Source organism: Solanum pennellii, chromosome 9 (assembly GCF_001406875.1).
Source record: "Solanum pennellii chromosome 9, SPENNV200".
In the NCBI taxonomy this organism is placed as follows: domain Eukaryota; kingdom Viridiplantae; phylum Streptophyta; class Magnoliopsida; order Solanales; family Solanaceae; genus Solanum; species Solanum pennellii.
The window spans coordinates 3,353,481-3,366,413 of record NC_028645.1 but is presented as its reverse complement, the minus strand read 5'-3'; the positions used below and the strand labels follow the sequence as shown (position 1 = coordinate 3,366,413).

General features: G+C 31.1%; 2 protein-coding genes across 3 annotated transcripts; one reads left to right on the top strand and one right to left on the bottom strand.

The window, feature by feature from the left end:
- Nucleotides 1-32: 32 nt before the first annotated feature.
- LOC107029307 (glucosamine 6-phosphate N-acetyltransferase) lies at nt 33-2,057 on the bottom strand. 2 transcript variants are annotated; one of them, XM_015230690.2, is made up of 2 exons: nt 1,932-2,057; nt 33-714 (listed from the first exon to the last, which is right to left on the bottom strand). In XM_015230690.2, the coding sequence occupies exon 2, from the start codon at nt 700-702 to the stop codon at nt 232-234; it is 471 nt and encodes a 156-aa protein (XP_015086176.1). In that variant the 5' UTR covers nt 703-714; nt 1,932-2,057; the 3' UTR covers nt 33-231. The 2 variants fall into 2 exon arrangements, with proteins under 2 accessions (XP_015086176.1, XP_015086177.1); XM_015230691.2 differs by having other exon boundaries at nt 33-749; nt 1,932-2,045.
- A 6,416-nt stretch (nt 2,058-8,473) lies between these two features.
- On the top strand, nt 8,474-12,310 carry LOC107029191 (IQ domain-containing protein IQM3-like). Its single transcript, XM_015230543.2, has 9 exons — nt 8,474-9,056; nt 9,226-9,340; nt 10,025-10,090; nt 10,188-10,276; nt 10,482-10,569; nt 10,777-10,923; nt 11,018-11,110; nt 11,353-11,454; nt 11,710-12,310. The coding sequence occupies exons 1-9, from the start codon at nt 8,671-8,673 to the stop codon at nt 12,199-12,201; spliced, it is 1,578 nt and encodes a 525-aa protein (XP_015086029.1). The 5' UTR covers nt 8,474-8,670; the 3' UTR covers nt 12,202-12,310.
- Nucleotides 12,311-12,933: the final 623 nt, after the last annotated feature.

Genomic DNA, 12,933 nt, shown 5'->3' with positions numbered 1-12,933 from the left:
AACTTCGAAAATGCACTATGGTGGATTCATGCTGGTCAAAAACAAAAACTTCACGTTTACGGTCACCCAGGCAAACAACCCTCCTCTAAGAAGAATCGTATTATGTCCCCCGATCACACGAATGCTCAAAACAAAGCCACAGGGCATACAAGAAAACAGAAGATTACGCGAATGACAACGATCAAACTTATCTTATGATAAACTCAGTATTTCTAGGAACAAAATTATTCATCAAACAAAATACTTAACCATCTGAATTTCTTTTTTCTTAAAACCACATTTCTCATAAAAAGGTCTATTCTCTTCAGTGCAATCAAGGATTACCTTATAACACCCCATTGAATGAGCATGATCAGCAAGATATTCAACAATTCTCTTACCTAATTGCATCCCACGAGCACCCGAATCGACCACAACATCCTCAATATGTCCAGCTTTACCACAATTCCTCACAAACTTCTTCTCAATAAACACACTTCCAGTAGCAACAATCTTCCCTAATCGAACATCTTCGATCACACAAATACAATGATCATCCCCATATTTCGCGATTTCTTCAAATCTCTCCTTAAATCTCTCGTCCGAAACAGAATCACAGACGGTCAATTGTCTCAGCAATTCAATAAAGCCTTTTTCTTTATCAGTAACCTCCAGCTTGCGGATATGAAGCGAATCTTCAACAGAGTTTTCGCTCTGCATCATTGCCTTCAAACACTAACCAATTTTCCAGCACAATCATTTTAGATTTTCTTGAAAAAAGAAAACAAATAAGGTCCCATATGACCAAATCCAATATAAGTAAAATGTCAATACCAAAATTAACAACAACATACCCAACAAGTGAGGTCTGGGAAGGATAGAGTATACACAAATCTTACCTCTACCTCGTGTAAATAGAGGAGTTATTTCCAAAGGACCCTCATCTTAAATAACACATAACACCAAATACCGAAATTTGCAAAAACAAAGACTTCTCCTAAGCTTTATCTCAAATCAACTAAATCATCAAAAGGAGAAAAAGGATTTCTAAAAAGAACTTAAACGAAAGATGATATGACTGAAAATTTCCGATTAGAGGCACAACTAGAATATCAATTACGGTTTCCCAATAGCTTTGGCCAAAACAATTATATCTATAATCGTATCAGAACTCAATAAGCTACATTTCCTAAAACCTAAACTTATAAATCCGCTATTTGTTCCCAAACGGAGATCTCTCATTTGTATGAATAATGAGTTGCCCACTTCATCTTCTAAAATCAACCAACCATGGAAAATCAATCACCTCGACTCAAACAAAGGGATTCTTCTAAGCAGGCAAATAGCATACATCGAAAGCAGCCTAGTTAAACTCTATCAATGTACTCTATTAGTTAAGGCAAAAAACGATATTGCTCGTAAGGACTAGAAACCTGCAACTTTCTTCCTACTAGCATTATATCTTTTTTTCCCCCATTTACCAACTTCTTACTACACTTGTCTCTCTTTGGACAAGAAATTTTTCCCCCAAATTAGCACACAACAACATCTTCTAAATAATCAAACTAAATCACACCATAGCTTTGAACTAGTAATTCATAAAAGCAATGGATTGTGTTTCACCATCTTCACCAAATTTAGCATATACAACAAAATAGATCCACAAATCCAATACAGAATCACAAGCAAATTAAACAAAACTTTCTCTTCTTCCGCTTTTCGTGGTCAATTCAATATCATTTACAGCTAAATTTGTTCGTGCTTTCATTAAAAAAAAATTCAATTTCAACATCGGAGGTTAACAATTACTCTCAATTAGCTTAATCCAAACAGTAATTTAAAAAAAAAAATCAACATTTATTATCTATCAGCTACTTTCAATCAAATCATTATACAATGGAGATAGAAAATTATTGTTCATTTTGAAAAAGGAAAAAAAAAAAAAAACTAACCTGAGAGAGCAAATAATCATATGGAGAAGAAGATCTGCAGTGAAATTATTTGGGTGAATTGCAATATGGACAAAAGAAAATGGGTCGGGTCGGGTCGGGTCGATTTAATGGGTGGGGTTCTAAAAAAATTGAGTATTTTGTTATTCGAGTGTTTGTTTAAATTCTAAACGTTGACATGTGAACTTTAAATTTAAAGGTAAATTTATTACAAAGTATAATGGAAAGGGTATTTTGAATTCGAACTACAGAAATTGTGTATTTAAATTATTTATAATGGTATAGAGATATATTGATTTTTTTTTTATGTTTGGTTTAGTTTATTAAAATAATATATATTGTTTAATTTTAGAAGAAAAAAAACTACAAAAAGTATTATCCATGAATATAAGTGGAAAGAATTTTTGATAGACAAATATATTTTTAATCGTATTAATGTGTATTAAAACTCTTTTATATTATTAATATTAATATGATGAATTAATTATTCATATTTTAACATCAAATAAAGTGTTTTAATTAATGTTGGTGTAACTTATATATAAGTTGAAAAAGTACACTAATTCTATCACTAAATTATAAGTAAATTATATTTTATATATTAATATGTTTTAATACCTTTGACACAATACAGTAGATATTGTGAGATAAAACATAAAAGGGAAAAAGGGCAAATATATTTCAAACTATTGTTAATGATATGCAGATATTTTTCGTTATATTTTAGGGATATTGATGTTTCTCTCATTCAAAAACTAGAGAATATATATCCGTTATACTAACAGACATATACGTGTAATAATCTTATCCACCGACTCGACATTGGATCGATGATAAGATTGCGTCACGTGATCCTATTTAATCTCCCGTTAGAGTAAAGGATATATACAATCTAGTTCTTGAACGACAAGAGCACCAAATCCCAAAATTATAACAGAAAACATCTACATATCATTTACGATAATTCAAAGATATATTTATCCTTTTTCGCGATATAAAATAACCTTTAAAAAAGAAGAAGAAGAAGACAGTGAGGAGTAGGTTATATACAAACTTTAAATATTTCAGTAAATTAAGGTGAAAGCTTAAACAGTGAAGGACTATTCTGTTGCTACATATTTTACAGATATATAATATTTGCTATGAGATCAGTATTTATTAGAGTATAATTTATGTATGTGTAGTTTGTGGATAAATTTACATGTGATTCACCTAAGTCCTCCTTTGAAGACATTTATTTTTTATACCTCGATTATTTCATTGAGCATAAATATTGTATAAGACTTAAATAATAGAAAAAAATCCTTTCATATTTTTTTTACCTTCGCTAAAATTTAAACATAAGATTTTATGATTTTATTCTTATTTTATTGTTCACTAGGTTCTACGCAACTTTCGATTATTTTATTGTGCATCTGCTATCTCATATCAATATCTATATATCATGATCTGCTCACCACGACTTACTGATAGAAATAAATTATCTAAAATATTTTGGTAAAACTACATAATTAGACATACTTCTCTTTAAATACTATTATTGCCTATACTTTCAAAATATTACATATTTTATCACTAATTAAGAACTTTCTATCGTATATTGAAGACATATACACAAAAATAGGGAGAGAGGAGGGTGAGATTCGTATGTATCCCAAGTATATGTGAATACACTAGATATACGTATTTATATGTATCTGGAAAGGTACATATGTATCTACGATCAGTGGCGAATCCAAAATTTGAAGACTTCGGGTGCAGCAATATCATTTTGGCTCAAATATGAGCTTTAAGATAAACTTAAAATAAAAACAAGGAAATCACACTCTAGCTAGATTTGAAGCTAAGTTTCACTGATGGATCCTCTAGCTTATACTAACAGCACAATGACGCTCGTATGCTTTTCATGGATGCACTGTGATACCAGATACATAGGAGAGTAGCAAGCAAGACAGGAGAGAGGCAAACGAGATATGCAGTGTATCTCAAATACATGCGGATCCACTTGGATACAATATATCTAGAACAAATTACACCTAAGTTTGACCTCATGTATATGAGATATATGTATCTAGACGTATCTGGAGACACTAAAATCTGATGAGAAGATACGTAATATCGCAAACTAAAATAAATCTGAATAATTAGCTTTTAAACTAATAAAATTTATATAAGTTTCCCAAATATTTTTAGCCTTCGATTGATTTTGAATAGAAAATCTCACCATTTTTAGCCTTTTTTTTTTTTTGGAAATTATAAGTTCTTTCAATTAACATTTTTTCTTACCAAACCTTATAATTGTCGGTATGCAATTCAATTCAAATTTTATGCACCCTAATTTGGTCCCTACTTGAGAATTTGTTGTCATAGAGGGACCAAGTTGCCTACTATAAATTAAACACAATAAATAAGAACTGCAAATCCAATTCAAGTCTACAAAATTAATTAAAGTTATGTAACCAACAATATCAATCAAAGGATGTATAATATTACTGATCGATTCATGTAAATTTAGTAGTTTTTATCAAGATATTCTATATATAATTTATTAAATTTTCTTTAAGTATATAAACGTGCAACTGTAAACTCAATTATTATTATATATCAATTTAAGTCGTTGCAGAAATTCTTAAAACAATAAATTATTATTCCATCTCTGATAATAAAAATGATTAAACTCCCTTCACCTTACTTGAAGTTCTAGAGATCAAGCGCCTTAAAAATAGTATATTTGTTAGTAGAGAATCCCATTTATAATTACTCTTCTAAGGCGATCTACTACTTGATTCGAATTAGTATATCTGAGATGTCAGAGAGTGAAATATAAATAGAAAGTTTTGTCAATATTATGCATGACATTTTCTTTTTATACGTGATAAAAATTTCGTGATAATGAGCACCTCCTTTTATAGATCATACGTAATGCAGACTGATAAAAATATTAATACGAATATTAAATATCGAATAGAAAAAAAATATCTAAGAAGCATGACCCTTTCACCTAGTCAAATGAATCTAATTGTTTGAAATGGTAGTCAAATAAATGAGCTTCTCTATTATTGTTTGCTAGGTCAATTGAGTCAACAAACCATTTTTTAATCATGTTTTACATATATAATATAGTTAATAGGGAAGAAAAATGATCAATTGATATAACATTTGTTAATGGAAATTATTTTAATGGGCAGTTGAAACTTTGGAAAATTTAAATGTCTAATATTACAACTTTGTCTTAGAAAAATATAATATTAAATGTTCTTTTTTTGTTTTGCTTGACATTATAATAGTATCACAAGTTGCTCATTGGTTAAAAAAAAATAAATTATAATTAGTATTTGATATCGTTATCACAATTTTGTCTCCAAATTGGAATTGAAATTATTATATTCGTGACCTATTAAATCATTGAAAAAAAATATTTAAAATGTTGGAATTTGGAAAGAAAAAAAAGTTGGTCTACTCTGGCTACTGTATTAAATATTTACCAACCAAAAAATAAAAATAAAAATAAAAATAAAATTACATTACAATAGATTTAAAATTGACCAATGCAACGTAGAAATAAAAAAAAAATCATTTTTCCAGCAAGGCTTGACCAAGACAATATAGAGTGGAAAAGTAGAAAAGTAAGCATTGTGATTTTTATTTTTTTTAATTTTGATGATCGCTTCGTTCAGATCAGTATCTCGATTAATTTTAAAGAATAGATTTGAATTATAAATTTCATGACTCTTAATCACTTTATTGACCACACGAACAAATCCTTAGATGTTGATTTTTTGTGAATTATATATTTGTAACAAAAGATAACTTGACCGTCGAAAATTGTGAGAAGTACTACGTAATTCATTATTCTTAATTAGAGATTTAAATTTAAGTTTTCTGAATGTAAAATCATCTCTAATAAGAAGTATTTTATTTTTCAAAAAAGAAATTTTCTAACGTAAATTTAAATTAGTCAAATTTTAAAACGAGTACGAAATATCGGAGGGAAGAAGAACGACTTGGAACTTGTTGGTCAATTATTTTGTTATTAATATTATTGGAAACTTTTTGGTTTTTGTACTATTATATACGCGCATACTAAAGGGCGTGAAGGCCACTTCTGAGTTTTGGCAATATAATCGGATAAACTATCGATCGTTTGGATAGAAGATAAGTTATACATTAATTAATAATAAATGATAAGTTATACATTAATTAATAATAAATGAATGAGAGTAGTGCAATTTTCATTTCATGAGTTCTTAGAAGGAACTCAAGGAAGTAACTTACATGATGCACTTATAAATATGATGTTCGGATCAGTTTTCAAGCTTCTCGAGGTACTTGTATAGAAATATGTTACTTTCAATGAATATGTACTAGATAATTACATTTATTAAGACTTGGATTAATGCGAAGAGATCTCTATTAAAATCTCGACCTGAACTTTTATAAATTTCAATTTACTTTGTTGATTGTTAGGCCATGAATTGAGTGCAAAGTTATATACATTAGTTTGAATTTTTTTTTGTACATACACATCATAGGGTATTAGGGTTATATAGAAGAAATAAAGAATATATATAGTAGTGAATTATTGATTTATAATCTTAAATCAAACTTTTGAAAAAAAGAAATATATATAATTTATTTGGAGTACAAAAAGTGCAAAATAGACTTTGAGTGCTTTCTTTATATGCACATAAGGGTAGATCGAAGTTTGTAATTAAAAAACAAAAATAATACTTAAGAGGATTAAAAGCAAAGAAATGAGACAAAAAAGAAGAAAAATAGAAGCAATAAAGAAGTAGGAGAATATCAAAGTCAATAGCTTCTTTACTCTTTAGATGTGCCATTCTAGTTCCATTTTTTCCCCTTCCTTATGTTTCGATTAATACAGATCCGTATCGTGTAAGGTTCATCTAAAGAAGAATTATTTTTTTCACTCGATGTTGGATAACTGCATTAGAGCTCGACTATTTCAAATTTACATCGCTAGAACCAGACTATTTCTAATTCGCACTGTTTAGAGTTAGCCTTAATTGGAGAAAACACTCCCTATCAATGACTTTTTCATATCATTACTCGAACCTGAGACAATTAGTCAAGACAGAAATAGCCTCATTCACTACCCCACATTCTTTGATGGTAAAAACACTTCCATTTTTAGGTTTCGAACATTAAAACTTTAATTAAAGAAAAAAAAGTTATATTCATCTTACTACAATTTTGATTAGTCTAACACTCTAATAATATCATCAATGATAAATTTATTAAATTCATACAAAGAATCATTCACTACCTATGATCTAGACTGAATTCTAAATTTATACATTCTAAGGATTTTGATGTTTCCAAGTGAATTGTATTTATTGATAGAGATGTAAGTGTTTGGCAAAATCTTAAATCACTCTATTTGATAAAATATCAACTAATTATTAAAAAGATATACACATATATTCATGATATATGGTCCTACATAACCTATTAAAGTCCAAATTATGAAACTTTGAAAATAGACCACGTACAATCAAGACTTGAGTTTGAGCAACAATTATTAGCACACTACTTTTTCGAATAATAAAATTAGTTTATAAAAATATAATTTATCTAATTTGTATGAGTTGATAATCGTTTATTATTAACTCAAGCTAGTTTATCATTCAATAATATAATCATTTAGAAATTAAATTGATATATCCTCCAATAAATCAAAAATTTCATTCGTTACAAAAAAAAAATCTTGTTTTTGTAGTTAAAAATAAGTTAAATCCTTGAAATTTCATAAGATAATTTATAGCGATATTAATATCTACCATTCATTTTTAAATCATAAATTCTAAATATTTTTTCTTTTTAAATTTCATAACAAATCGAATAGTACCACATATATTATATTTAAAGGATTCACATGTTTAAAGACACTAACCTTTTAGAAAGCACACTTTAGAGTTAATAACAAAAACACAACTATACTACCAAAAATTAGTCATTACTTCCTATTATATTAAGACACACCTCGATTTAAGTTAACCTTCATGCGTTTAGTGTCGATCTGAAACACATATTTAACTAACAAACATCATTGTGTGTTTTAATATAAAAAGATGACAATTTAGATAAATTAAAATAACGAATTACTAAGATATGAAACTCGCGAAAAAAGAAAAAGAAGAAGCTAGATATGTGAGCCTAATATATGTTACGTTACATATATTAGCTATTTCTACTTCCTTTTATATTAAAACACACCTCAATATTAAGTTGACCTCCAAACACATAATGTCAATTTGAAACAGATATTTAGCTAACCAACATCATTGTACGTTTTAATACAAAAAATAATAATAACAAATAATTAAAATATGAAACTCGAGAAAAAATATTAAAATATAATTTTTGGATATATTAATTAATTTATTTTTTGGTTGTGTGTAGTGGAATAATCAAAAGTTTAGTAGTGGAATAATCAAATGAACCCTTTATTCAAAGTCCGTACGGGCGAGTATTACTCTCTATTTTCATACTCGAGCGCGTGGAATATTGACAAGTGGACTTACCGGCGAGAAAACGCAGTCTGTAAAAATATATATATACACTTCGTCCCACACATTTCGTACTCCGTTTCATTCTCCGGCGACTCTCTCTCTCTCTACAACTTTCTCTCTCTAAAAACTCACTCACTGGACTTCGTTCGTTGTCCGAATTTCAAGGCCATTAGTAGAGCAGAAGCAGTTATTTGACCGAGTCTCTCTCAATGGAAGTCGAAACTACCGGCGTGTCAAATTTTGATCTCAACAACTCTTCATCTCAGGTTAGTTCTCTTCCTCCGTATCGAAAACTCATCGACATGTCGGGTTGTAAACTGACGGAGCTCCGTATTCCCGATTTTCGGAGCTCCGACGACATGCCGGAACTCGAAGGATTTGGTTCGCCGGTTTCTGCTGGTGTAGAATGTGAAAACGGTATGGTTTCGTTTCCGGCGTCTCCTTCTGTATCTGAAAATGTAGGCCGGGAATGTGATTTTACTGAGTCCGTTGAAAAGACGCCGTCGAATGCCGCGAAGAGATTGCAGAAAGTTTATCGGAGTTATCGTACACGGCGTATGTTAGCTGACTCTGCTGTGGTAGCTGAAGAGCTTTGGTACGAGTCAATAATTTACTTTAATCAAATATAATTCATTTTTTTTATATTAACGTGAAAAAAATTGCATCATAGCAATACTTTTTTGTAAATTTTTAAAAATATAAACTCAATTTATTTCAATATAACTGTGAAAATTAATTAAATTGACTTTATCATTTGTATGAAGGTGGCAAGCAATAGATTACGCTCGGTTGAATCATAGTACAATTTCATTCTTCGATTACTCGAAGCCGGAGACGGCGGTTTCACGGTGGAATCGCGTCGGCTTGAATGCTTCTAAGGTACTCTCGATCTCAAATTATTAGTCGTAATTTTCTTCTACGTAACATCGCCATAATTGAGGCATTGTCTCCAGTAATAATTGCTACTCAAGATAGTTTTAGATTTTTTAAAATAAAAAATAGTTTGAGATAACTATTTTTATAAATTACTACAGATAATTTTAAGTATAAAGAAATTTTACTTTGCAGATGATTGATGGCTAAATTATGCATAGATCTCGATACCAAGCCCAGGGATTAGTTTTACAATTGGTATAGTTTTACAAGTTCTAGTTCATATAAAATTGAAAATTATTAAAAGATCTTATTATATACTATTCATTGTTTTTTATAATATAAAATATAATATAATTTGCCTTTCTTTTAGTTTTACTAGAACTAGCACAAGGTCCCATAATTTAAAGCTGTTTTTGTCATGTTAGGTAATCTTTCATATTCCACTATTTATTTTGTGTAGTATTTAGCATAGTCCCCACATAAAGTTTTGAATAAATAGCTATGTGGAGTTATTCAATGCTACAAACAAAACAATTCGAGAACTCGTAGAATTACATCGAGTATTACACTGAATATATTGTTGTTGTACTAATTAAAATTTGTAGTCGTAATGCAAAATTTTATATCGGGATTATTTTTTGCATTGGAAAACCAAACAAGTATTAACTATATATATATTCTGGTCAGGTTGGTAAAGGTTTATCCAAAGATGCTGAAGCTCAGACATTAGCTTTTCAACACTGGATTGAGGCTGTGAGTCTGTCCTTTTTACTCTGTTGCCCGGTCTTGCTTTGTTCAATTTCATTATTAATGAGATATGATATTTGATCTATGTGTTGTGTAACTGTAGATTGATCCACGGCATCGATATGGACATAACATGCATATCTATTATGAAGAATGGTGTAAAACTGATGCTGGTCAGCCCTTCTTCTTTTGGTAAGGAAACTGAATGCTGAAACACTGTCTCAAATGTAAATCTTCAGGTCGCCAAATTCTATATCCTCCAAAAGTAGTGCATTTTTGGAGTAGAACAACATAGACATTGACGACATGAAGATTTACATCTGAGACAGTGCATGTGATACCAGTTAAATGTTATAAGCTTTAGTCTGGGTAGCTTAGAATGACTAGGCATGTGCAGGTTGGATCTTGGAGATGGCAGAAAGGTTGATCTCAAAGAATGTCCAAGAGCTAAGCTTCAGAAACAATGCATAAAGTATCTTGGACCTGTATGTGCTGAATCTTTTGTTACTCATGATCTACATATCATGTAGTTTAGCATCAATTACACACTGCAACAGACATATGTCCACTAAAATACTTGCACCAACAGCTCCGTCATACACGATCTAACTTGATTCCTTGTTATGCATGTCCCATTACCTGATATTAGCACACAACTCCTAATTGTTCCTTCTTCATCTTTTTGTTATCAGCAAGAAAGACAACATTATGAGTACATAATTGCTGGCGGGCAGATACTGCATAAGCTAACCGGAACTTTTCTTGACACAACTAAAGGCCCCGAAGGGGCAAAATGGATCTTTGTGATGAGCACATCAAAAAGACTATATGCTGGTGAGGTGAGTGGTATAGTGTTGCTGCATAAATTTCTTGCTTTTGTTTTCCTTTATTAATATAGCTTCATTATTCTTACTATACTGTAATGTCTTTCAGAAAAAGAAAGGAATGTTTCATCATTCCAGTTTTCTGGCTGGTGGGGCTGCTTTAGCTGCTGGAAGACTAGTGGTACAGGATGGGACAGTGAAGGTAAATTGATCTAAATATCGTTAATCTTTAACTATTAAACATCAAATTGATCAAGTAGATTATGTTTACCTTTGTCGGATATGATCCTTGTATAACTCTCTCTGTGATAATTCTTTCGCAATTCCCTAGCAACTCCAGTACTCTACACCATATAATTGTTATACGGACTCTCTTGCCTTGCTGTTTACAATGTTTTGCTTGAATACTGCAAACTTGCAAACTCTGACATTCTTTTTCTTCAGTCTATTTCACCTTACAGTGGCCATTATCGGCCATCAGATGATAGCCTCGAAACCTTTTTATCAATTCTCAAGGAACACGGAGTCAACGTGGATGAAGTTGAGGTGAGTGATAATCCATGTGTCTAGTCTTACATCCATATTCCTCTTCTGTATCTAACACATGAGAGAGCCGTTTATCTCATTATTTACTTTTGAAAATCCAAAAAATTGTTTTCCCCTAAAGCCTATTATAAGCTATGTTGCTTGAACTCTTCAAAATGACATTGAATACGAGGTGAATCCCCCTAGCACGAGGCTGGAAGCTTGGGGCGGGATCCACCTTCAATACTAATCCGCATCTTTGTGATTTGTCATCAGATAAAAAAGGCAAATGAAGACTATGACACCTCCACAGATGTAAATATAAAATCTGTCGACAAACGTCCGCCAAAACTTTCAACTCCTCCACCATCAGTGGAAGAAGAGAAGCAAGTGCATTCCACAGAATCAATTGGATCACCACAAGCTGCAACTAGTCCAACTTGCTGCTACCAGAGAACGCTCTCAGGCGGCCTTCACAGCCCGCGAACAGAAGTACCAAAGACTGCTATACTAGAAAGGATCAATTCGAAGAAATCTTCAAGATCATATCAACTAGGCCATCAACTATCTCGAGTCTGGTCAACAGGCGCCGGCCCAAGAATTGGCTGCATTGCTGATTACCCTGCTGAACTAAGATGGCAAGCCCTGGAACTAACTAATGTTTCACCTAAACCTTCTCCATCATCAACTCCTAGACCTTTAGACGCTCTTTGTTCGCCTACTTGTTCTTCCCCAGTTTTCAACAATGTACTTGTCAAGTCTTCTTGAATTCGAGTCTTTGTTTTCTTAAATTCCATGTTCCTGCTACAATATTACTCTAGCAAATGTAAATGCCTTTGTTCTTCAGTTATTTGCACTTCCTAACATTTGAGTATGAGTTATGTCCTCGCATATTCCTACTGTTTTTCCAAATTAATCCCGCGAATACACATAATACAGAAGAATATTGAGTAGCTCATAGTTCACACACAGCAGAATTCAACTTACTGCAAAGGACACAGAGGGGTGTTCATTGAATCTGCTTATCAGGATACTTAGACAAATATGTGGTCTCTCATGCCAACCTAAATTTGCCATTGCGTGATAATATGTAGTAGCTCGTATATAAAGAAGCAACTATAGTCTTAGTTAAAAAAAATTCATTTAATTTGAACCAACCCAACTTTGCTCAAGTTTCACGAACCAAGATAATTTAAATTGGGCTAAATAATCTCATTTTTGGATTAAACTCAATTGTTTTGGATCTAATTCTATCAAATTATGAGTGACTAAATTACTAAGTTTGTATTGACGGCTCTAACTAGCAATAATATTTTTTATGTTTCTTTAGAGTAAAATCGAATAATCAACTTGAAATTTCATCAAAAATAAAAACATGATTTCTTTTATTTGTTTAATCTAATGCACATAATAATCCGATACAAACATCAATTACAATGATAAGAGAGATGATATTTGATATAAGGTGCGCTTTCGTTGAATAAATCCTAGATGCAAATT

Coding starts and splice junctions, on each gene's coding strand:
- LOC107029191 (XM_015230543.2), top strand. CDS start 8,671: ATGGAAGTCGAAACTACCGGCGTGTCAAATTTTGATCTCAACAACTCT. Junction 9,341..10,024: donor TCGGCTTGAATGCTTCTAAG/GTACTCTCGATC, acceptor TATTCTGGTCAG/GTTGGTAAAGGTTTATCCAA. Junction 10,091..10,187: donor TTCAACACTGGATTGAGGCT/GTGAGTCTGTCC, acceptor GTGTAACTGTAG/ATTGATCCACGGCATCGATA.
- LOC107029307 (XM_015230690.2), bottom strand. CDS start 702: ATGATGCAGAGCGAAAACTCTGTTGAAGATTCGCTTCATATCCGCAAG.